The sequence below is a fragment of the Hyperolius riggenbachi genome, chromosome 1, assembly GCF_040937935.1.
Source record: "Hyperolius riggenbachi isolate aHypRig1 chromosome 1, aHypRig1.pri, whole genome shotgun sequence".
In the NCBI taxonomy this organism is placed as follows: domain Eukaryota; kingdom Metazoa; phylum Chordata; class Amphibia; order Anura; family Hyperoliidae; genus Hyperolius; species Hyperolius riggenbachi.
Genome location: NC_090646.1, coordinates 473,018,542 through 473,045,229, shown reverse-complemented (window position 1 = coordinate 473,045,229; position 26,688 = coordinate 473,018,542). Strand labels below are relative to the sequence as shown.

Here is a 26,688-nt window from a genome sequence, read left to right as displayed (position 1 = left end):
TGCCCACTCTGTGACAGGCATGCCGTATGTAGAGCTCTGCCCACAAATGCGTTTCTCTGGTCAACTTGCTGTCATACACCATACAATCTTGATTGAACAATAATACAGCAGCCATCTACTATAAGAGCTTACCTAAGCAACTAATTTAAAGCATTTTCAATCTGTTGGCCCTTATACTAGATAAATATGGTAAGGTGGCTAAAGGTGACCACACACCATACAATTTTTTTTAAATATCTGTTCAATTCAAGAATTGCAATTTTTCTTACTGATTGTAACATATGACCAATGTACCACACATATGTTACATTTTTCCTCAATTTAGGGCCCGTTTCCACTACTAAGTGATGCGAATGCGGCTACGTAGCCGCATCGCATCACTTCCGCCGCCGGCCGCTTCACTTCCATCACTTCCGCATCTCCAGATGCGGAAGTGAATTGAGGAGAGGGAACGCGGCTGCGGGCTCCGTGCGAAAATCTGCAGCATGCTGCAGATTTTCGGATCGCACCGCACCGCACAACATGCACACAGTGGAAACTCTTCAACTGGCGTGCATGTGTTTCAGCACACCCGCGGTGCGATGCAGCTATGTAGCAGCAACGCACCGCTCCTAGTGGAAACCAGCCCTATGATAAAAATGATTGGAAACGCTGAGAAAATTGCTAGGGTGTGTATATTAATAAATTGACAATCTGACACACACCATACAATCTTTAGAAAAATTGAAGAAAAATTTCCAGCACTCTGAATCAATGAAATTCTAAAAAAAAATGAGAAATCCGATCGGATTTTTCAGTCAAATGAAAAAAAAGCTTTCGATTTTTTTGTGTGAGATCCGATCATATTTATCGAATTGCTGTAAAATCAGATCATTTTTATTGTATTGTGTGTGGCCACCTTAAGAAGGATATTAAGAATAATCAAGATAAAAGACAATCTAACAGGTTGTGTATTTTAACTTTGTTTATGAAGTTTCTAGCAATAAAACAAACAGCATGTTTTAAGTTTCTGACAAATTAAAGTCAAGAAGTACAATTTACTCTGCGGTTTTGTGTGACAAATTCTGTTTTTTAAAGGAAATCTGTCATGGACTTGTTACGAAAGCCTGTAGAGCTGTTAGCAGTTTATTATGGCGCTGCCTGCCTGTCTAATGTGTATCTTGTGTCACCACTGAAACACCACCAAAAGCAATCTAAATATTTCCAACTGCTGTGTAAAAATAGAAAAATAAAAATAGAAAAGGCTGTTAACAATTTGCTCATTTCCAGATTTATTCACTGAAAATATAAAGCCTGTGGAGACCTAGTTGTGAAAAACACGGAATAGGAAAACCAGTGCATTGTATAAAATAATGACAGAAAATGACTGAATGTCTCATATACGGTAATAGATATGCTAATTTATATGAATCATGCTAAATAGTGTTTCTGTCCACAGGATGCCATCCATGGCTGTATAAACCACACCTTGCTTGTTTGTGATGCAGAGAATCCTGCTGCTGTTCAAAGTGACCTTCAAGAAGTTCAGGCAAGCACTGTGTACTATATATAGCACCATATTACACTTCACATCGCTACATAAACAGGCCAATAAGTGCACAATGATGCAGCACGGCCACGCCAAGAACTGCTCATCCACCAGCACAAAGACGGCCATTGATGGAGGTGTTTTGACAGTTTACACGTGTTACTTTTCATCAGAGTTTCCACAGTCCAGCAGTTTTTCCTGGACCGTGAAGCATTAGTCTAAGTAAGGAAACTTTAGTCTAGAATGGAAACTCCCCACTTCCTGTGTCAACATTTGGCTTTTTGCTTAGACTTTTCTATAGACTTAACAAATCTGTCTCATCACATTGAGCAGTCACACAAATAGCAGTAAAACTTCTCTACATACAAACTGCTAAATGCCATCTTTCATTGCTGTTTGACAGTGGCGCATCGACTTATCTCTCTATTTCTGCTTTATCGGCAAAGGTCTTCCTCCTAGATAATTCACAATTCCTTCAACACGTCCGTTTGTTTGACATACATTGGCAGATTGGTGGATGACTGTGTCGTCATTTCTATTTACAGTCAGCTGTGCTTTACATTTACAGTATATCATCGGCACATTATAAAAGTGGCAGTTAATCATTTAAAAGGGTAGATTAAGAATATGCTACATAGTGCACTAGTTGATAGATTAATAAATGTTTAGGTGACACAGTAGAAACATTTAGTTATAGGAACCACATGAAATCACAAGGTCCTGGCTTATTGCTATCACAGGATGAAGCAGTAAATGTGGGCGCGATTCGTGGCCTGTAACATTGGACTCCACCATAGGCACCCATGTTAATTTACAGATTTACCGGTCATAGCCAGTAATTTAGGTGCTGAGTAACAATAGTGCTAAGGTTTATCAGCGCTGCTTCAGCAGATGTGGCTCTGTGGTGTCATTTGCCGATAGAAGAAAAGCTCCAGGTAATTTGCCACCTAAATGTACAGTGGTGCAGATAAAGGAAAATAACCCACACATCCTAAAAGTCTATGCCAATGGTCGGCGTGCTCTAGTCACATTTTTGGGGTGATCTAAATCCTGCCCTTTGTGTAATCCACATAGAAAGGCTGGCACTTCCAGCTTTTGCATATTTATTGATTCAGACACATCAATGTTTAGGGACATACAGGCCCCTTCATCAGGACAAAACAGCCATTTAACATCAAAGGGGCTTCAGCCCGGGAAGCAAGCCTATACACTCGCCTGCAAGAGGTGTGTCTGGTCCAGCAGTTACTGCATAGTGAATGTACAGTAGTATCCAAAGTGGAGGGACTTGGAATTATGAGTGACCACATAAGGGGGTTGAATTGAACAGCAAACTTTTGACAATTGTTTGATGTGCATTGGACTTGTGTTCCATTGAGGGAAATGTAGCCTGTTTTGTTTTTACCTCAGTGGGCGACCAAATGCTGGTCAGGCACAAATGAACTACCTATGTAATTTATAATTAATAAGGAAACACTATTCACACAAATGGTAATGTAAATTAATATTCTATATTGCAGTGACATTTTCCACAGTGTTTTACGGAGTACATCAAACAATTCATGTCGCTGACTATCCTTCAGAGCAGCTCACAATCTAATCTCTACCATTGTCATAGTAGTCAAATGCCCATATCTCAAAGCCCTAGTTTACCTTTCCAAATTTTTCATTAATAGTAAAGATGATTACATACAATTGTATTATCCGACACTGCTGTTCCAGGTACATTTCCTTTAGAAAATGACACTAGAGATCTGTCCATAAAGTATGGAGCTGCCAGTGAATGGACATCAGGTGACTTCACCCACCTCCTCCCTCTGCCCTCTCCTATGGAGCACAAGGAGGAGGGACGCTGGATCAGCACTGTGTTCATAGAGAAAGGATGTGGGTGATAGTGGAATTGGAGTAGAAGTTTATGGCAGTTTATATATTTCCGTTCAGCCCATCCAAGCAGAAAGTTAGCATTGCAAGCCCAGCCAGAAAGATTATACAAATGAATGACGCAAAAATGGTTTTCAACAATACATATATCACTTTGCATTACACATTATGATGTAGTCCACAAAATAAGCATGAAACAACATGGGCCTGAACTGGAAATTTAACCTAGGAAACAGCTACATTAGTTAACTGGTATAAGAGATGTAATGGAAGTAATGCCTGTTTGTTATTTTCCCTGGAGCTATGTGCCCTGATGTTGCTATTTAACCATCAGAGTACATACATGTGCGACTATATGTCTGTATTTCCATGTGTTGCAGGCCCATGGATATTATGTATAAATAGTGAGCTGTCATTGTGTTCTTCTCCAAATAAGGATGTACTGCTGCCAACACACGGGCTCAGAAGTGTGTGACGAGACAACAATTAATGAGAGCAGTATGCAAAGATGGATGAAACATGTTTATAGAAGGCAAACCCAGTGTTGAAGACAAACCACATAGTGAAGAGTTCCTGGTATTGGCAACAATACATCCTTGTTTGGTCAAGAATTTGTGTAAGCTTCATAACCTTGGCTATGCAATACCTAGAAATACAGCAATGATGTCACTCGTGCACACCTTATTCCCGCTGCAATTTGCAAAGTGTGCAGGGAATGGTGTGCCTGCAGAGACCCATGCAGTGGAAATAGGGCCCAGGAATTGCTCTGTCTGGTGGTATCAAAGACTCAAGTTTGGTTGATTGGTATTAGACAGAATGGCAAAGAGGCATTACTTTTACTGCAACCCTGTTATGTTTGTGGAATGTGGAAGGTAACTGGAGAGTCCAAGACGGCAGCCTCCATAGATGTTTAATGACAGCCAGGGCCGGATTTACCATAAGGCATCTGATGATGGAAAGGCGGCTCCCTCTCCTCCCTGAGTGCCTACATCCCTCCTTCCATATGCAGAGTCCTGATGAGAGTGTAAATGAGAGGTTACTCACCCAGCTCGGGATTCCACTGACGAGATCTCCTTTCAGTCAGGGGCACCTCTAGTTACTTAATATTGAGGGTTCTTCTGTCTATCTTATTCTAAGGGGTACCTGTAGCTACCTATGATGGGCAAGGGAAGTAAGGTAGAAGTGACAGCTGGGATAGCCTGCACACGTGCAGTGTGGTTTGGTTCATGGAGGATGAAGTCTAAGGTGCCCGGACATCTATGCCTATAGGCTCCTGTGAGGTAAATACAGGCCTGATGACAGCTGTTACATAAACGGCACTGTTTTTATCGGCTAGATTTGCTTTAAAATGGCAGAAAATTTCCTCAGGTGTAACAATCACTTTAAAAAGCCTAAGGCAGATGAATAGCTGGTACCCCATAAATCCATCATGCAAGAAATGACAGATTTCTTTATGCTGTTGTTCAGCGTTATATACCTGGACATTTACAATGGCAAATGTAATGGCAACACCTGGTGTGCAATTGCATTCATTCTCTATGCAGATGTTGATCTTACTGATATTGTGTTGTCATTGCAGACTGTACCAGCATCAGATCTGACACAATTTGTTGAGTCTGAAGAGCTACCAGAGAGTCTTGGAGGAGCGATGCCTTTTGTGCTTGCCGATTGTGTGCGGAGCCTGCGGGTGAGCATATAGCAATGCATACTTTCACTTCTATAGAAAACATACATATGGAATGTACTTGGCTGCGTGACATGCTGACATTGAGTTGCTGGTGTTTCTGACATGTAATCAGTCACTGGCCAAAGGTGGGGGGCACTGTTTATGTAATGGGCGGGCACCACTACTGTTCAATACATACTTGGAAATGTTTCTTACAGGCAAATCTGATGATGATTATGTTTTGTAAAGTATGATACTTTTCTGTTGCATGGTAAGTGCAGCTTAAAAATTAAAGCTCTACTAAATAAGTACTTAAGTAAAGTACAAAAATAAGTAAAAAAAAAAATGTATTAAATTCAAGCTGAAGAATTTTAAATGGTGGTTGGTGGACATAGTCAGAAGTAACACTAATCCCACAAGTAAACACTAATAATTGGCTGTATGGAAATCGTGGCAGTGTCTCTGCCACATGACCTGGCTTACCTGCTACCTGGGATTATTGACTTCAACATGGGCCCTTCAGCAGACAATAGTTCTGGTAACCTCAAGACATTGTAACCTTTGTCTGCCTGATTATTTGTCAGATACTGTGTATTCCTTTTATATAGTATGTGCAGCCTGGATAAGTTTGGATTCTTACAAGATAGCTGTTAGCATTTAGTGATGGGCCGAACCTCCGATTTTAGGTTCGCGAACCGGGTTCGCGAACTTCCGCAGGAGGTTCGGTTCGCGAAAAAGTTCGCGAACCGCAATAGACTTCAATGGGGAGGTGAACTTTGAAGCATAGAAAAAATTATGCTGGCCACAAAAGTGATGGAATAGATGTTTCAAGGGGTCTAACACCTGGAGGGGGGCATGGTGGAGTGGGATACATGCCAAAAGTCCCGGGGAAAAATCTGGATGTGATGCAAAACAGCGTTTTAAGGGCAGAAATCACATTGAATGCTAAATTGCAGGCCTAACGTGCTTTAAAACATCTTGCATGGGTATACATCAATCAGGTAGAGTAATTAGAGTACTGCTTCACACTGACGCACCAAAACTAACTGTGTAACGCACCGCAAGTTACCAGCTGTTTGTGTAGTAACGGCCATGCTGGACTACTGCACAACATGGCGAGATTGCTCTTCCTCACTCAGTGATGTCAGGTAATGTATGACTTCCTTCTCAACTTTCCATGGCATTGTTAAAAAGCTTACGTTTTGTTTTTAAATTACATTTTCTACTTGCTGTGTACTTGTTCAGTACCGCTACAATGAGAATCCTATTGAGGCGGGCAAGTCTGGCATTGTGACCCCGGGTAATGGCCGGGGAATGAGGGTTTGAATCCGGTGTGGAGCCTGAGCAACGGCTACCACTACACATCCAAGGAGGGCAGCAGGCAGGCATGCACGCCCGCCCTGAGGTAGTGACCAAAAATAACAATACAGGAGGACTATCGAGGGCTTGCTGTATTTGGAATGAATGTACTTTAAATCCTTTAACGAGAACCAGGTAGTTATATATGCAGTGAGGTGAGTTCACTGAACACAACAGGTAGTTAGATGCAGTCAGCTGAGTTCACTAAACACAAAGGTAGTTATATATGCAGTGAGGTGAGTTCACTCAACAGAAAAAGGTAGATATGCAGTGAGGTGAGTTCACTCGACCCAAAGGTAGTTATATATGCAGTGAGGTGAGTTCACTCAACCCAAAAGGTAGCTATATGCAGTGAGGTGAGTTCACTCAACCCAAAGGTACTGTAGTTATATATGCAGTGAGGTGATTTCACTGAACACAACAGGTAGTTAGATGCAGTCAGCTGAGTTCACTCAACCCAAAGGTAGTTATATATGTAGTGAGGTGAGTTCACTCAACAGAAAAGGTAGATATGCAGTGAGGCAAGTTCACTCAACACAAAAGGTAGTTATGTGCAGCGAGGTGGGTTCACTCAACACAAACGTAGGTGTATACAGTGATGAGGTGGGTTAACTAAACACAACAGGTACTAGTAGTAGGTAAATGCAGTACTGGGTGGGTAGTACAATGTGCAGCTCCCTGTCACACACACAGGTAGTCACTGAATGGGCTGCTGATTGCTGGTGGGCTGCTGGCAGTGGGACACACACATTATGAATTAGCAATGCTGTCTAAGCAACACAAGTGTCTCACACACACAGGTAGTCACTGAATGTGCTGCTGCTGCTGCTGCTGGCAGTGGGACACACACATTATGAATTAGCAATGCTGTCTAAACAACACAAGTGTCTCACACACACAGGTAGTCACTGAATGTGCTGCTGCTGGCAGTGGGACACACAGTATGAATTAGCAATGCTGTCTAAAAAACACAAGTGTCAGTTTCAAACACAGAAAAAAAAATTGATCACGTGAGCAGGATGAGCTCTGAAAAGAGCTGTTCTGGGGCGCTATTATAGCAATAAGATTCAGCTAAGCAAGCTAAGAAGGCAAGAGCCCGACTAATCTGTCCCTAGGAGAACAAGTCTGCAGCAGCTGTCCCTAGTCTGTCTCTAGCAGGCACACGCGTGAGGCTAATGGCCGCCGGAGCCTGCCTTATATAAGGGGGGGGGGGCTCCAGGGCTTAGTATAGACTGATTGGCTACAATGCGCCTGCTGACTGTGATGCAGAGGGTCAAAGTTGACCCTCATAGAGCATTATGGGGCGAATCGAACTTCCGGGAAAGTTCGCCTTCGCCGGCGATGGCGAACCACCCGAAGTTCGCCTGGAACCGTTCGCCGGCGAACCGTTCGGCCCATCTCTATTAGCATTATGACTGTAACCAATTCCTGTCTGTAAGTTAAAGGACCACTATTGCAAAAATTGTAAAATGTAAAATACATGTAACACATACAAATAAGAAGTACATTTCTTCCAGAGTAAAATGAGCCATACATTACAGTAATTTATGGCTCATTTTACTCTGGAAGAAATGTACTTGTTGTTTTTATGTTGATGTATTTTAAATTTCATGATTTTTCGTGATAGTGGTCCTTTAAACTTCTGGACAGAAAGGAATCTGTTGTCAGTCATCTTCAATAAAGTGGTGTAACAATTGCCTTTTACTGGGGGAGACCTATCAGGGCCCTCCTTCAACTTCTGTATTAGCTCTTCATTGGTGCCGTGCTAGTATGTGTAAATCTTAACAACTTCCCCTAAACCTGATTTTACAGCCAAGCGTTGTATATACGATGTCTGAGATAGCTGAAGTGGGTGGGAGGGGGTTCCCAGAATTACTTCCTGCTCCAAGGTGCCACACCTCGGAGAGGGAATAGTATTTAATGCCGCTAGGATTCTGAGCAGCAGCAGCAGTGTGAGCTGTCATCCATATCACCCAGCTGTGTCCCCCTCCAGGAACTGAATTTTAATAGATTGTTCTTCTACAGAGCAAACAGCAGCACACATTCCTCTAGTGCTAAATCATTTCACATTCATATTGTCTGATTCTCTATTAGGAGCCTGTCTATTCTTCCCAGAGAAGTACAGTATGTATTCTGGAGGGTAGAGCAAAGTAAGGCTTCAGAAGTTGGCCAAATCGGCCATTGTGCCAAATATCAACTTAGAATGAGCATAAAAGCCAGCCACAGCATGTCCAGCCTAACAATGCAACATACCACAAGGCTTTAGAAGTCTTATTTGTTTAGTATTTATTTATCAAAATGTACAAACCCTACCCTAAATAGCATATCTTGGACCTGAATTCCTGAGGTTTGTCTGTCACAAGATCCACCTGCTCTCACATGTTCACTTTCTATAACCATTTACTCAGTGCAACTGCAGAAGGAGGAAAAGTAAAGGTTACTTAGCAATACCTAGTTTTATCATTGTATGTCACACAGCCACGGGGCTGGACTGTACATTGCTTCCAATCATTGTGTACAAAGCTCCCCCCCCCCCCCTGCTGTCTCTACAGATCCTTGCAGCTATTATACCTCAGCTTATAAATGAGAAATCAGCTACAAGCAGGGAACATGGTACCAGACTTGGTGCCCCCATCAGCACTTCTTGCTGTTAGGGGTGTAGCAGGAGGAGGTACAGAATTGGAGACTGAACCTCGGCCCACCTAGAGGCTTCTTTCAGATCCCGCATTAGCTCTTCATCAGAGCTAATGATAAGCTTTCAATAGTTCTCACTTATTATAAATCTGTTCCCCTTCTTCTGATTTAGCATCAGTTATGCTGTGGCTGCCTTTGCAAATAAGGTTCATGCTGATGCAATGGTTGTATGCACAGTTCTACATTGGGGAATTTTGTAAAATTTACACCGTGCAGTAACAGCACTACACTGGGGCACACTGTGGCACTGGCCCCCCTTAGTAGTCACTGTCCCCCTTCTTCAGCTGGAGCCACCACTGACACCATGGCTTGAAGCTCTGTACATGTGCCGCTAGTTCCTACTTACACATTATGATCCATGATTTATTTGTGGAACAGAAAAACTTTATGCGAGGAGCCAGAAGAAGAGAACATCAGACACTTTGAGCTTTCTATTAGACATATGGGAGCTGCACAGATTAAACAAGGTCATGTGGGAACCTGACTTCAGCTATCTCAGACATCATATATACATTGCTTGGCTGTAAAATACTCCAGCGCCAAGTAATCTTGATTTATGAATGTCTTGGTCAAAACCATATGGTTTGTAACACAGAACAGAGACAGAAATAAACCGTCACATCTGCTCTGCCACAGTATTTTTGGCTCTCAGATATCCCAGGAAAAAACAACACACTGTGTACATTTTTATTTTAAAGAGTAGAATTGTTTGTTGAGATTTAATAGTTTGATATAAGTGTTTCATAAACGTTTAAAGAAAATATTCCTGCAGCTCTTATTTTAGCACCAATAAATCTTCAGCAGAAAGCCTTGTTTTGCAGACAGGAAGATCCCACTCGGGTGGGTGCGGAAGACTAGACTTCTTCAGCAGTGATAGATTACAGGGGGGGTGAACTGTGCTTTGTGCACATACTCCCAGCATTTCTTCCACCGTAGTCATGCTTATGTGTAACTCCCCGATAAAGTCTAAAAAAGTGCATTATCGCTAATGGAAGTTACTCCTGCATTTGTGAAATAGTAGTCTTTATGCATATAAAGGAAGTGATTAGTAAAGCAAGGAATCAGAAGTCTTCAAATAAACTCCAGCACTGGTATAAAATCCAGTAGCTCTTCCACCCGAGGCGCACTGAGTGCTAAACCTGGGCGCCGTTATAGCACTAGTGCTAAGCTGCACGCCCCGCGCAAGAATAATCTGGGGATCCGGCTACAACTCGGAGGGGGAATAGTATTTAACGCCGCCAGGGATTTTAGCTGCAGCAGGGTTAGCCGTATGGTGGCTCACCCTGCGCCCAGCTCCCTGGTGGCAGAGACATACGTACTCCTTCCACCACCACTGCATATAGGAAAGGGTTTACCAGACAGTTGCAGACCAAATTTATAAGGTCTCACAAGGCTTAATAAACAATTGTATGTGTAGTATTGACAATAAGTAGAACATAAGTAACAAATAAGAGTCTCATATTTTTATTTTCCATTCTATAGCTTTATTTATAACATTGCATCAGACTTTCACAGTTTATATTTAGAATCCACACTCTGCATTTTAACTACTTACTGCATTTACTGCAGCATATCTACGTCCCGCAGGACGTCATCTGAAGTCCCAGGGAATTAGAGCCTCGTCTATTGCAGTGGTTGGCCGCTGTTCGCTTCCGCGCATGCTGCTGCGCACGTACTTGTTGCTGCCTGTTTAAGGGGAGATTAATGAATGGGAAAACAGTTGTCAATGATTGCCGGCATCGATGCCTGCGGTCATTGTAACTAAAGGGGCCCATACACCTAACGATTTTCCTGCCGATATACAGCAGATTTGATCACTGTGATCGAATCTGCTGTGAAATCGTTGCACAAACGCTGACAGAACGATCAATTTCTGTCCAAAATCAATCGTTTCGGTCGATCCGTCCGTGCGGAAGATTTCGCTCGATAGCCGGCGTGTCGGGAGTGCGTCGATAGTGGCATTCGAATGCCAGACAACCGACGCTAGCGGCAATACATTACCTGCTCCGCCAGCGCGTATCCCCTCTGTCCCTGCTGCTCCTTCTCCGCTGGGTTCCGAGTTCAGGCTGGCTTTACTTACTTCCTGTCCCGACAGGAAGTTTAAACAGTAGAGCGCTCTCTACTGTTTAAACTTCCGCGGACAGAAATAAGTGAAGCCAGCCTGAACCCGGAGCCAGGCAGGAGAAGGAGCAGCGGGGACAGAGGGGGACTCGCGCTGGCCGGAGCAGGTAACGTATAGCTGGCAGGGGGCAGCGACAGCTCCACATATTATGATCGGTTTCACGCTAAATTCTATTCACAATCTGTTTGCTGTAAAAGCAGCCATACGATCCCTCTCTGATCAGATTCGATCAGAGAGGTGTCTATCTGTTGGTCGATCTGATGGCAAATCAACCAGTGTATGGCCACCTTAAGGAAGTAACACGTCCACATGTTAATAATAATAATAATAATAGGAAATAATGCATGAGTACATCTTGTGGCCAAATAGTAAAATTACACTTAGATACGTTTTTTTTAATAAAAAGACCCACACTTATATTAAAAATTAACTACTTCCTTTCCACACTCTCCCATAGTACCAAAATAAATTTTTTTGCATTAAAAAAGACAATTAAAAAAATACATAAATAGTTACCTTAGGGACTGCACTTTTTAATATGTATGTCAAGGGGGTATATTACTGTTATTTTTAAAATTATGAGCTTGTAATTTGTGATGGACGCAAAACTGAAAAAAATGCATCTTTATTTCCAAATAAAGTATTGGCGACATACATTGTACTAGGGAAATATTTTAAAAGTTGCAATAGCCAGGACAAATGGGCAAATAAAATGTGTGGCTTTTATCCACAGTATTTTATTTTAAAACTATAATGGCCGAAAACTGAGAAGTAATGAATTTTTTCATTTTTTTTCTTATAATTCCCATTTAGATGCATTTAGAATAAATATAATTAGCATTAGCATAATGTACCACCCAAAAAAAGTCTAATTGGTGGCGAAAAAAACAAGATATAGATCATTTCATTGTGATTAGGAGTGATTAAGTTATTGACAAAAGAAAGGGAGGAGCGCTGAAAGGTAAAAATTGCTCTGGTCCTAAAAGGGAAAAACCCCTTAGTGGTCAAGTGGTTAAACTGTAAAGCCAAGCAGAAGTAATGAACTTTTATGCAGTAAAACCCTTTCTCAAGTCGTCTCTCACTGTTTCTTGGCTGTTTAGTTTTTTCAAAAAACAGGACTGAGTTTGACCTAGTAGTCAACTAGCTCAGTGAAGCTCTTTGCATAAATAACAACTCAAGTATAACTGTTTCTGTACTGGAAAACAACGTGAGACTCTTTTCTTTGCTACTAATGTTCTATTTATTATCTGTACTACACATACAATTCATTATCTCATAAGTTTAAGTTTATTTTCACTACAGATTTGCATTAAAGAGACACTGAAGCGAAAAAAAAATGATGATATTATGATTTGTTTGTGTAGTACAGCTAAGAAATAAAACATTAAGATCAGATACATCAGTCTAATTGTTTCCAGTACAGGAAGAGTTAAGAAACTCCAGTGGTTATCTCTCTACAAAAAAGCCATTAAGCTCTAAGACTTTCAAAGTCGTGGAGAGGGCTGTTTTCTGACTTTTATTATCTCAACTGTTAGTTAACTATTTACTTTTCCTCTGGCAGATGAGAGGTCATTAGTTCACAGACTGCTCTGAAAGAATCATTTTGAATGCTGAGTGTAATCTGCACATATTAGAGAATGATGCAATGTTAGAAAAAACACTTTATACCTGAAAATAAAAATATGAGACTATTTTCTTTGCTGCTAAACTTCTAGTAATTATTCATAGTACACAACCAATTCATTATATCATATATTTTTTTCGCTTCAGTGTCTCTTTAAAGGACACCTGGACTGAGAGGGATATGGAGGAAGCCATTTTTATTTCCTTTTAAATGATACACATTGCTTGGCTGATCAACTGGTATTGTTTAAAAGGAAAAAAATATGGCAGCCTCCATATCCCTCTCACCTTTAAATCACAGTAAAGCCTTGTATACATGTTTAAAACAAAAGTTGTTAGAAATGTCTGTCAAATAATTGATTTTGTTGTGTTGGACTATAAGGGTATAAAAATAAGTAGCCAAATGTCGACGTTGAGCGACCAATATAGAGCATTTTGTCCGATCCGTCCAGCAAGTCAATTCAGATGACTGTTAGGTAGATATCGGACAGTCAGTCACATTTGTACAATGTCATTCAAATGACATTGTTCTACAGAATGAGTGCATGTCATGCATAACGTCACTTTTGCTTGCAAGTGGGGTATTTAACCTCCTGAGCGGTATGCCCGACACTGTGTCGGGCATGCTGCCTCAGGGGTGTTGCTGGCCTCAGGTGTGCTACAGTGTAAAATGAATAGCTTTAATGGCTTTATTGTAAGTCGGCTAGCACTAGGCTAGCTTGTTTAGGTCGCCGGCACCCCTAGATGACCCGCGAGCCGTTATATATATATATTACTCGGCCTGGTTCCAGCAATCGCGCAGCCTCCCCGCACAGCTCCGATCTCTCTATGGGGAGGATCGGGTCTGCGTATGACGTCATGACATCGGTGATGTCATGTGCGATCCTCCCCATAGAGAAGAGCGGAGCTGGTAGGGAGGCTGCGATGATCGCTGGATCCAGGCTGGGTAATGTATATAACGGCTGGATCACGGGGATCGCGGGTCATCTAGGAGTGCTGGCGACCTCTGTTTTTTAATATCAGTCTGGAAACCCCGATCAAAAGTATTCAAAATGACCCTGATATTCATGGTGTTGAGATGGGAGGAATGCATGTGAAAATCCTGGCATAAGTAGATGATAACCTCTTGGCTGTGACGAATGCAGTAGCCTCGATCAGGAAGGTCCTGGCAACCCTTAGAGAATTCAGCACATGCTCAAGCTTCAAAATAAATGAGGACAAAATTCTTACACTAAATTTGGGTTGTTCAGAAGGAGAAATGGAGAAAATAAAGATGGAGAGCAAATTTGTCTGTGCCAAAGATTATGTAACAATATCTAGGGATAAAGCTCTGTAATAATAATCAAAACCTGTAATTTTACGAACTTAATGGGGAAATGTAAAAGAGCTTCTGGGGTCAGTTTACGCTGCCTGCCAATACTGGTATAAGCCTCCGGATCCCTTACCTCTGTATTCTTTCATGTTATGTTTACAGTTAAAAAGTATTTTGTTCATGACAATTATATTTTATTAAAGGGCAACTGAAGCAAGAGGGATTTGGAGGCGGCCATATTTATTTCCTTTTAAGCAATACCAGTTTCCTGGGTATCCTGCTGATCCTCTACCTCTAATACTTTTAGCCATAAGCCCTGAACAAGCCTACAGAAGATCAGGTGTTTCTGACATTATTGTCAGATCTGAAAGATTAGCTTCATGCTTGTTTCTGGCATTATTCAGACACTACTGCAGCCAGATAGATCAGCAAGACCAGTCAGGCAACTGGTGTTGTATAAAAGGAAATAAATATGGCAGCCTCCATGTATTTCTCACTTCAGTTGTCCTTTAATAAATGGGCTGCTTTGGCCTAAAATTTCCAACGAGCAAGCATTCTGAGTGGCTATTGTTAGTATTAAGTGGTTGGGCAATTCCATAGGTGTATGAAGGAGCAATATGCCATGCGCACCATGTGTTATGTGGAAAGGGGAGGGCAAGCGGGTAGAGTCCTGCTATGTGCTGCAGAAGGAAAACCAGTCGCTGTTGGCCAATACGGTGGATCACTGAAGGGCAGGCATCGCGGGACAGTAGGAAACATGTCATTGTTGCCCCAAACATTTTTCAAACAATTATTTTAGAGTAAGTAAATTTAGCATGTGTAAATAGCATTTCTCAAATAACATTTGTTCATTTGTCTGTGAGATGGACTTGTGAGTTCTGTGTTTGATAATTGTTCTGTTTCCCTCCAACAGTCTCTCAGCAATCTCCACACACTGTGCTGCGATGTGCTTGAGTCACTGGAGAAGGTCACACAGGAGGTCAAAGCTGACATCACAGAGGTTAGTTACCGGTTTTAACGGTCAGATGACTAAAATGCTATTGTATTATTTTCTTTAAAGCAAGCTATAACCCTGACAATGAAGATGTTTATGTAAAAGAACTAACCGTAATATACTGTCTAAGGCTGCGACAGTAACAGGAGTTTATAAAAACTGGCTCCAACAAGTTCTTATCAAGAAGGGAAATATTTTTCTTTGCATAGCATACTTGTGGAGCGTGCAGAATGCTTTCACTAACATTTTTTATTGGAATTTCCTGCACAGGCAACTCAGAAGCCACTTGCAAACAATGCTGTGTTTAAAAGTCATGATATCAATGCACTCCGCTGAACACTGCAGTTGGTTGTGATGGTAATGTGATGTGGCCCTACCGCATACAGTACATGTACAGTATGTCCAGACAGACTTTATACCCCTGCCACACTGCACTGTGCTTTTTGAACAAGACACTGAGAGTACCTTCATACTTATCCCTCCCTGCGACTTCCAGATACATTTGGTTGTATTTATCTTCCTGTGATTTGTGATTTTTCGCATCCAATTCTCTATTTTTGTTCACGTTTTAATGCACATTTTCACATTCTGATTTTTCCATGCATACCAATGAAGCTAATTTTTCATGAAATTGTATGTAATTAACTTTTCATTCAGATGTGTATTTTCGTATTTAGAACGTGAAAATTCTCATTTCTATTGACTTGCATCCTATGCAATTCGCATGTCCGTTGCAAAACAAAAGCGTGCAAGTAGGCGTTTATTTTTCATCAGAAAATTTGAAAACGAAAATTTGCACAACAATGCTTGTCAGGTGTGATGCCTTTTTTGGGGGGCCTAAGGCCCGGTTCACACTTGCGGTGGCCCTCCGGAATCGCCGTGCCGGAGCCGCACCGCCTGCAGAACGGACGGAACGGACGCACGGCATAGCAATTAAAGCCTATGCGTCCGTTCACATGGGTCCGTTCTGCAGAACCGGAGCCGGACCGGATCCGGGCCGGATCCGGACTCCGGCCTCCGTTCCAACATGCGCTATTTTTTCATCCGGCCCCTCCGGCAGCCGTATCCGGGGCGGAGCCGGACTGCACCATCCGGCCAATACAAACAAATGGGAACCGGAGGCCGCACAACACACTGGCTGAGAAATCCGGATCTTCTACCCCACTTCCTATGCGGATTTTTGCGGCGATATTGGCTGGGGACACATGGGCAAGCATTTTGGAGTGGAGCAGCACGAGCTGGAGGTGTTGGCAGGATGTTGGCAGCATGTCGGAGGTGGAGGTGAGTGCTAAACAGCAGAGGGCCTGATTCCACAGGTCCCCCTTCTGCTGACCTCCCAGACCCCAACATTTTTTTTTTTTTTACGTATATTTTGCCAAACGGATCCGGATCGCATCCTGATTGCCACCTGATGCAACCTGACCGGATCCGGATCGGATCCGGATCAGAACCGTACGGTTCCGATCCGGTCAGGTCATCCGGTCCGTTTGGCAAACAACCGCTAATGTGAACCGGGCCTTATACATTAATTTGTAAAAATGCAATTTGCACACGAATTTGTAAAAATGTACTAACTGTGAAGGGATAACATCAGAAAGGAGGAATCCGCACACAGACTTGCTGGAACATCGTGATTAAGTTTTATTGTTCCATCACACACACATATGCAATTCACATCTGACCCAAAGGCCACGTTGCATATGTGTGTGTGTGATGGAACAATAAAACTTTACCACGGTGTTCCAGAAAGTCTGTGTGCGGATTCCTCCTTTCTGATGTTATGATTTGAGCAGCCTGGGAACCCAGCACCAGCACCCACACAGCCAGGTGCGGTTCTTTATCTCTTAACTGTGAAGGGAAACACCATACAGAGGTGGTGAGTGGGCGGTGCTAAACAGTGTGCTCCACTAGTCATATGACCAGCCCCTGTGAAAAAGTCAGTGCACCTAGTCAACAACATACCTGATATTTGTTTATAGAATCATGCTTAAAGAGACTCCGTAACAAAAATTGCATCCTGTTTTTTATCATCCTACAAGTTCCAAAAGCTATTCTAATGTGTTCTGGCTAACTGCAGCACTTTCTACTATGACAGTCTCTGTAATAAATCAATGTATCTTTCCCCTGTCAGACTTGTCAGCCTGTGTCTGGAAGGCTGCCAAGTTCTTCAGTGTTGTGGTTCTGCTATGAACTCCCCCCTCAGGGGGGAAAGAAACACACAAATGATCTCTTTAGATTCAAAAGGAAAGCTGTATACAGCCTGCTTGTGTATGGATGTATTTTCTATGTGTGGACATGCTGTACATCAACCTACTTCCTGTTTTGGTGGCCATTTTGTTTGTTTATAAACAAACTTTTTAAAACTGTTTTTAACCACTTTTAATGCGGCGGGGAGCGGTGAAATTGTGACAGAGGGGAATAGGAGATGTCCCCTAACACACTGGTATGTTTACTTTTGTGCGATTTTAACAATACAGATTCTTTTTAAAGGATTCAAAAGAAAGGCTGATCACTGTGCTTGATTTAATTGAATTAAACAAGCCTTTCTTTATTTTTACTTCAAAATAAGGTAGTATATCGTCTCTTTGTCAGATTCAGAAAACAGAAAAAACTACACTAACTGAGAAGATCATGTTTTCTTCTGGCCCTTTTCCACTAGCAATCACAAACGCCAGCGATTCAGATTTTTCATTAATTTGTTATGCGATAGCGATTTTTCATTTGCATTGCATTATCCCTCCCAAAATCGCTCCAGAAAGCGATTGCGATTAACAAATCAAATCACTATAGTGGAAAATACTTCTCATGATTTCTATGATAAAGTAGCAACCCTAGCGATTTAAAAATCACTAGCGATTTGCAATTTTGCGATTCAGTTGGGCAGTGGAAAAAGGCCAAGGCCCTATGAAATAGGAAAGGCTCACTTCCATTGCTAGCAAGTATGTTTTTCTTAAAGTTAAGGTAAACTGCAAATACCAGAGTACAGCAGATAGAAATCCTCAATACACCAAAGCCATTCTTCACAAAATTCCTTAAACATTGTCCCCTGAAATCTGCCCTCTGGAAACATGATCTGCCTGAACTGAGCTGTGCTAAATACAAAAGACTCCAGGAATGTCATGCAGACAAATCAAGTTTCCAGGATAAGCTGCTTTTGCAGGAGATTCAGCTTGCTTTGCAGACTCCCATAGGCTTTCATTACTACACGTTTAAACAGTGGCGTAGCTAAGGAGCTCTGGGCCCCGATGCAAGTTTTACAATGGGGCCCCCCAAGCACTCTATACATAGCAATTAATACGGTGCACCCAGGGCCGGCCCTAGACTTTTTGCCGCCTGAGGCAAATTTTTGAAAAATTGCCGCCACCGTCGCCGCCCCCCCCCCCCCCCCCCCCCCCCCCCGTTAAATAGAAGCAGCCGCAATGTGTAAGAGGAACGGGCGGGGAGGACACTCACCTCTTCCCAGCGTGCGCTCCACTGACGTCACTTCCTGCAGCGTTGCAGGAAGTGACGTCAGTGGAGCGCACGCTGGAACGAGGAAGAGGTGAGCCCTCCCCACCCGTTCCTCTTACACATAGCGGCTGCTTCTATTTAAGGCTGGAGGGGAGCGGAGGACGGGGGACCCAGGCAAGGGAGGGGGGGGGGTCCGACCCCCCTCCCCGCCGCTGGCCCAATGCCCCCGTCCTGCCAGCTACCCCTCCAGCTCGGCGGCCGGCTCCCCGCACCCACGGACGGGCGGGTGCCGCCCCTGGAAATTTGCCGCCTGAGGCAAAAGTTTCACCCCGCCTCATGAGCGGGCCGGCCCTGGGTGCACCAAAATCTGCCAATGGCAACTACAGTGTCAGAGGTGTAAGAAGGGGATGGGGAACAGTTTGTTACTGATTACCACTACTCAAAGTATCTATAGAAGTGATTATTATGAGCACAGGACCAATAGAAAGCTAATAATGTAGTTGAGGAAGGGCCCTTCGGGGCCCCTCTGGCCCAAGGGCCCCGATGCGGTCGCTACCTCTGCACCCCCTATTGCTACGCCCCTGCGTTTAAATCTGCAATAGTTAAACAATCAATATTTACCTCGTCGACCACCTGGATTCATCATCATTATTATTATTATTATTATTATTATTATTATTATTAATAAAGTAACAGTAGAAATCTGGTCTAAAAGTATTAAATGTGTCGCCTCTAGATTTCTGTAGTGTATACTCAATTTTTAAATGACATTAGGGGCTGGTAGCTGCAATTGTGTCAGCCATTAATAAACAATACAGTAATGTATCTACAGACCTAGGGGCCCCAGCGCAGGCCTTGGACCTGTCATCCTGGTAAGAGGTGGTTTACATTCCAGATTAGACTAATAAGGTATAAAAACTTACTGTAAAATAGCATTTTCTAGTGAGGTGTGAATGTGAAGTGTAGCATAGTCAGGAGTGATATCAAAGCTGGCTTATTATCAGACATGATGGCAGACACATGACACAGTTCAGCTAGTCGGTATGTTTTGCTGTGAACTCTCTGGAACCAAATATCTGGTCAACCAATCCTGAAAGCTATCACTGCTATTGGTGTTTAGGAAGGTTTGGACATAATAGGGTCAAGGGAGTGTTAAGCTAGTCATACACTGTACAATGAGTTTAACAGATTAAACATTAGAATCAACATACAGTGCATCCAGAAAGTATTCACAGTGCATCAAATCACCAACATTTCCCATCCAACCTGATGGAGCTTGAGAGGTGCTGCAAAGAGGAATAGACGAAACTGGCAAAGGATAGGTGTGCCAAGCTTGTGGCATCATATTAAAAAAACTTGAGGCGGTCATAGCTGTCAAAGGTGCATCATCAAAGTATTGAGCAAAGGCTATGAATACTTGTGTGCATGTGATTTCCCAGTTATTTTTATTTTTAATACATTTTCCAAAACCTCAAGTAAACTTATTTTTCAGGTTGTCATTATGGGGTGTTTTGTGTAGAATTCTGAGGAAAAATTAAAGGGACCCTGAGCAGTCCAAAAAAATGAAACTGGGCATTACCAGTATTCCAGCCCACCGTAGGCAGTGAGGTCCCTCGGCGTCCTCCTGGGTCCTCTCCTGGTCCAGCTAGAGGCTCTGTTACTGGCGCTTTTCGGGCTGAAGGTCGGCCGTATATTTCCTGAACGGGGTCGCTCCGTGTCATCACACTGGACGCTACCGGCGTGACAGTCCTACGCATGCGCAGCTCAGAGTTAGAAAACCGTGCATGCGCAGGACTGTCACGCCGGCTGGAGCGATGATGCGTAGCAGGCAGCATGAGGACGCGGAACGACCTCGTTCTCATTCAGGAAGAAAGTCACCGGTAACGGAGCTGCCAGCGGGACTGGGAGGGGAGCCAGATGGACACCGGGGGACCTTGCGGCCTGTGGTGGGCTGGAGGAAGCCCCAGGTAAATACTAGTTTCATTTTTTTGGACTGCTCAGGGTCCCTTTAGTACGCTGTGAATACTTGCCAGATGCACTGTAAATATAACATTTCATGAAGATCTGTTAAAGACATTCCTGATCTACCACAAACGGAATAATGTAGGCCTCCCTGTCAGTGTTGGGGTAAGGATTGGCTATCCAGCGCCTAACACTACCCTTCCTACTGCTGCAATTAACATTGCAGGCTATGTTAAAAAAAACATAGATCATATTTCAGAAGAAATCTGATTAGGAATTGAAGGGACCACAGCCACTATTAGATTTTTGCTGCTTGATGTAGAACAAAGCTATAATGCCATCTGAAACCCCCCATGACCCCTCGCAGATCATCGGTAAAAGAAGGGCCTTTCCCGTTTGAGATATGATCAATATTTCAATCACAAATTATTGGAGAGCAGTTTTTAATAGCTTTTTGTTTCATTCATATTTTTTTCAATCAAATCAGGCATCTGATCACTTTTAAATCCTTCCTGAGCAGTGTATGCCTACATTTAAGTGAATAATGTCAGCTGCTGAGGGTGTAGTAAGTTACTGATTATGTAACTGCAGTCATGTGCAGCACCCACTGTGAGAATTTATTTTTCTTGCTGTAAGTGCGTGTAAACAATCATAACAGTACTAATGCACAAACTATTCAGCAATCCTCACCATGTTTTGATTTGATTCAGACAATGGTTCATCACTTACAAATCCAGTCAGGCTTTTAAGATTACTTATGTTCTCCACTGTTCATCAACCTTTATAGATCAATCTCATTGAGGGCTCGTTTCCACTATCGCGAATCCGCATGCGTCCAACGCATGCGGATTCGCACACGTAATGCAAGTGAATGGACCTGTTTCCACTGTAGCGTTTGCGTGGTGCGTTTTTATGAGCGGTGAAAAAACGCACAAAAGAGCCAACGAATTCGCCTGCTAGTGGAATGCATGCGAATCGCCGCTAATGTATTTAATAGGGAAATCGCATGCGTTTTTTACGCGTTATTTTACGCGATTCCGCTTGTGATTCCGCATAGGAACCAATGTAAATTAACACAGGCAGTGACATGGTTAAAAACGCACATAGCCTAACCTATGCGAAATCGCATGCGTAATCGCGTAAAATAACGCGTAAAAAAACGCACCTGCATGCGATTTCTTCTGCAGTGGAATCCAGGCGATTCCGCACCGCTACAGTGGAAACGAGCCCTTAACCTTGGTTCTCTGCTTAGCAGCCCATTCTATCCTGGGGGAAAGACGAGCAGGGGATGTCCCACTGCAGCTTGCAGAAGTAACTGCAATAAAGGTTGGATGAATGTTATTGAACCTGGCACATTACCATAACGGTCCAATCTTTTTCATCCAAACTTACCATTTCTATGTAATATAAGGTACTGCCTATAGTATCCATTCAATATATTCACTCAGTTTACTCTTCTACTACATAGATTTGGTAAGATTGGATGAAAAAGATTGGATCGTTAGTGGCTACCTTAAGACAGACCTCCCAACATAGCACCTGTACTGATGTTAGACTGTCATGCCAGAAAATCATGGATAATCTTATGGGTGATCAGAAATCTAGGTTGTGAGTAGCTTTACAGTACTTTCAGCATCCCCAGTTCCACAGTGGTGCAGCTACTGGTATCTTCTCATTTCCTCTGTTCACATCATAAAACAGGCCTATAAACTTGAATGCTTGGCTATTTCTGGTAACAGAAACAGCTGACTGCAAGTAAGTTATCTTTACACATACAGGATCCTTTACCTAAACTGAGGTGGATTACTTGTTCAGATCTTCATTTGTAGGAAGGAGATGGGATTAGTGCTCTGCTTTTGTTACCTTCCATGTATGGAACTGCCATTACTTGACACGTCTATCAAATTTGATACGTTTTATGTTATAATATGCTACCTAATAATAAAAACTGTTTTTTCCCCCTAAATAAATAGGCAGCATGGAACACTGTAGTGGGAAATGGGCAACAGGAAATCTCAGTGTGCTTAGCAACACCCATAAAAGTTTGTGCTGTACCTTCTCCAGGACATTCAGCAGTTAATAACTCATCACCGAGAGGCCATGAAGAACACTTTGACTGATGAACGACTGCAGAGACTGCAGAGGGATGGAGGCACGCTTGTCGCCCGGCTCCAGAAGTCACCTTACCTGAGGTATGATGGCCTAAGCCTACACATATAACTTCTTTATATGGCTGACTGAGGCTCTCTGCAATAAAAGACTTGTGCTTCTATTGTATTTGGCAGGTTATATGATTCAGTGACCTTTGAGTTGTACGAGAGGGTAGATGAAGCTTTACATAAACTTGTCCAGCTATCAAATCAGAAATTACAAGACCTGGAGGCACGATTGCCACTGCCAGATTGTCGAGACAGAATTGGAGAGGTAAATCTATATGAGTAACATTATGTATTGCCATTGTGTAGCTACGCTGATGGTTTTTAGCATTACAGCAAATCACCTAGGACTGCTGCTCATTGCAGATTTAGAGGCTGAGGCCCACCTAGGAATGCCATGTAACATCCTAAGACATTGTATCTGTGGGGTTTAATTCATAGTATGTACTTTATTATTTCTTTTTAGCTCTTTTTCCCTTATTTATAAAATAATATTTCAGCAGCAAGAAAAAAAGTAGTAGCTGGCAGTGAATTTTAATGAACTGGTAAGAGGTGCAAATAATCTGTTTTCCTGCAGCAAACAACTGTCAGGATTGAATTCTGGGTCAGACAGACTAGTGGCAGGTGATCTGGCTGGTGTTAAAGCATTAGTATTACTTGTGATTTGCTGGTAAACTATGCACCATAGTGGTAATGTAGACATCTATTCACATGGTCACCACACTGTTATCCAGGATAGCTCCTAGAAGGGCTGGTCTGCTTTCTGTTTACCCCATACGGAGTGGTGCAGGAAGAACTAAGAACTTTACTTGTCTTATCTTGCTGCCTGAAAGAGTTGATTTCTAGGCATGGAAGTGACAGCTTCTGTCTTGTCGGTATCTTGTCGGGAACATAGTAAACATCACTGATAAGAAAATTACAGCCATAAAAGATTTACTGGAAGAATACAACTTCAGAGGACAAGGAGAGATAAAATACATGAACTATTGACCTTTCTCTAAGCTGCCACTAATTAGAGACAGTAAGACATTCAACCTGATTTGTAAATGTTTAAATATAAAAAAAAAAACCTGGGATACTTCAAAAGTAATTTTTAGGAGTAGAAGGTTAAATATAATTGTTTATTTCATCAGGTTATTTTTGCCTCGGGTTCACTTTAAAGAGATTCTAAAGCCTTTCAAAATACCTGTTTTTATGCTGGAGGCTTCTTTATCATTATCACCCAAGCTGATTCGCTGCGGGGACGCAGCAGAACGAAATCTTAATCTCCCCGAAATCCCCGGGGGAAGATTTGGGGCTCCTTCCGGGTACAGGCAGAGCTTTGGGCAGTAGCTCTGCCTCTACTCGCGTCAATCTGCGCTGATCGCCGCCTCTCCCTGCCCCTCTCAGTCTTCTTCCACTGAGAGGGGCGGAGAGAGGTGGCGATCAGCGCAGATTGACTGTACTGGAGGCAGAACTACAGCACAAAGGTCTGCCTCCCCGAGCAGCAAAATCCACAACCTGGAAAGTCGGGATTTCGGGGGGGGGGGGGGGGGTTAAAGACTATGTTCTGCCACAGCGAATCAGCTTGGGTGATAATGATAAAGAAACCTCCAGCATAAAAACAGGTATTTTGAAAGGCTTCAGACTCTCTTTAAGGATTCTAAAAGATTGTGTGCGTAGACCCAAACATATTCCTGCTTGTACCGGATATTTAGATCTAGGTTAGCAATGATATTTCCATGTTTTCTTATTGACATTCTCACTTCAAGTATTATGCAGTAAGGGTTGTGGGTGATTTGAAAAATCATCAGCTACTTTCTATGCTTTTTGCAGACCCGGATGCCAGATGAATACCGAGTGCCATTCCTAGAACCAGAAGGTCGCAGATTAGAGGTTGGTGTCAGGATCCGTGGCCTAGAAGTCAGTAGTCGTGAGCTGGCTGACCGCACCTGCAGCCCACCTCGTGGTCATGTTCTCAGCAGAACTGATGGTAGAGGACCAAATGCCCCTTGGGGGGGAATTCCAAAGCCAGATGGAAGAAGGTGAGTTGATGGTGATATTGAATTTCATAAACGCAAGTTTATAGAGCCCGTTGAGTGCCTCTTTCATATTTATTGGGTTATGTCTTTGTGGGTTATTGACCCACAGGAGGATTGAGCACCGGCTGCCTAGGCTGAACCGGGCCTAAGGAAGTTGAGGTCCACATATTAGCCATATATGGTACAACTGACTACTGTGAAGAGAAATAAATGTAAGAAGTGTTCCAGGTTTGCGTAACAAAGGGGGCATGAATTTGCACTAGTCTGGAATCCACTCCAAAGCACAGGTTTTTTTTTTTTTTTCAGGATTGCATAAAGAAGCCCATTGTTCCTCCTAGGCTTTCTCCTCTTCTACAGGTTTCATTAGTTCCCTTGTAGGGATGTATTGCTTTACAGACAGCCGATTAAGAAATTGGGTTGTGATGAAAGATAAGATGCTTTTTGGTAACTTGATGTCTGGGTATGAAACATTGCTAGATGTAGTAAGCTAGTGTTTTTTTTTCTACAGTGCTTGATATTAAAGTACAACTATTATTTTGGTGACACAGTACACTTAAAATGCACATTTCCAATGAATGTTAGCTTTTCTCATTAGCCATGATTCATGCTTTCAGTGATTACATTTTCAGTCAGCTGCTCTGTGCTATCATTTCGATGCCAGACTTGTAATGCACATCCACCATCATACAGCATGCTGCTGCTTTCTGAAGTGCAGATCATCCTTCTGCCAGACTGCCACTCCCTTCCCCACCAATTACAAGTTCAAACACTCATTTAGGGACTATTTTCACTAGAGCTAATTTTCATGCACACAAATGTGGAATCAGAGCCTATTGAAATAAATAAGCTGCTTCTGAATTCCAAACACCACATCTGAATCCCTATAGCTGTAAATGGCGGCTAGTAGAAACCCAGCATTAAAAAATTACGGATGGCACAGAGATAAGTAGCATTTAGCTCCATACAGTATATGGCCACCGAGCCCAAGTAAGAATATTTTATTTTTAAATTCATTATTTATTGTAATTTTTGCAAAATGAGAATGACAGTTACAGGTAAGAATATTTTCAATGTCACTAATATATTTCTGATGCCAGACCCTGCATTGTGTCTATGGATACTAGAGTAATTTACTAGCATGAATTGCCAGGCCACATGGTTCATTTTTTAAAAAGCTGAAACCATTAAGGAGAACCAGAGGTGGGTTCTAAGAATCCTATTAGCACACAGAGGCTGGCATGGGCGTAACAATAGGCCCTGCAGCCCCTGCTCCCGCGGGGGGGCCCGCATGAGGGGAAAGCCTTGGTCACAGTCGGCGGGGAGAGGGGAAGCCCCCCCCCCCCCCCTCTCCCTCACCTCGGGGCTCTCACCTCTGCGCTCCCCTCCAGCTAATTACAGTTTGGGCAGCGGCGGGCAGATACATACCTGTTCCTTGCGTTCCACCGCATACTCCTCGCTCTAGCGGCTGACGTCACTTCCGGAAGTGACATCAGCTGCTAGAGCGAGGAGTATGCGGTGGCCCGCAATGAAATTCTGCAGGGGGGCCCGGTGGGGCCTAGTTACGCCCGCAATGAAATTCTGCAGGGGGGCCCGGTGGGGCCTAGTTACGCCCATGGAGGCTGGGTCTGCATATAATGCCCAGTCTCTGTTGCTATACTGTCTCCCCCCAGCCCCCCCCCCCCCCCCTGCGTTCTGCTATCCCCCATAAATCAAATGCTTTGCTAGCGACATCATTAGCCGGCTGCTTACATCTACACTGTCACTCTCACCGCTCCCCCCGCCTCCTCTATATCACCTCTCCCCGCCTGCGTCCCTTCCCTCCCTGCTGATTGCAGGGAAGGGACGCAGGCAGGGAGGTGAGAAATAGAGGAGGCGGGGGAGCGGCAAGAGTGACAGTGTAGATGTAAACAGCCTATCGACACG

General features: G+C 43.0%; 1 protein-coding gene across 1 annotated transcript in view; it reads left to right on the top strand.

Moving 5' to 3' along the window:
- The window catches only part of ARHGEF40 (Rho guanine nucleotide exchange factor 40), a 168,527-nt gene that overhangs the window by 77,099 nt on the left and 64,740 nt on the right, over positions 1–26,688 (top strand). Inside the window, exons 7-12 of the mRNA XM_068240785.1 lie at positions 1,439–1,528; positions 4,986–5,093; positions 15,096–15,182; positions 22,653–22,780; positions 22,874–23,012; positions 24,560–24,768. Of these exons, the coding sequence (XP_068096886.1) occupies positions 1,439–1,528; positions 4,986–5,093; positions 15,096–15,182; positions 22,653–22,780; positions 22,874–23,012; positions 24,560–24,768 (761 nt within the window). The remainder of the gene's footprint in view (positions 1–1,438; positions 1,529–4,985; positions 5,094–15,095; positions 15,183–22,652; positions 22,781–22,873; positions 23,013–24,559; positions 24,769–26,688) is intronic.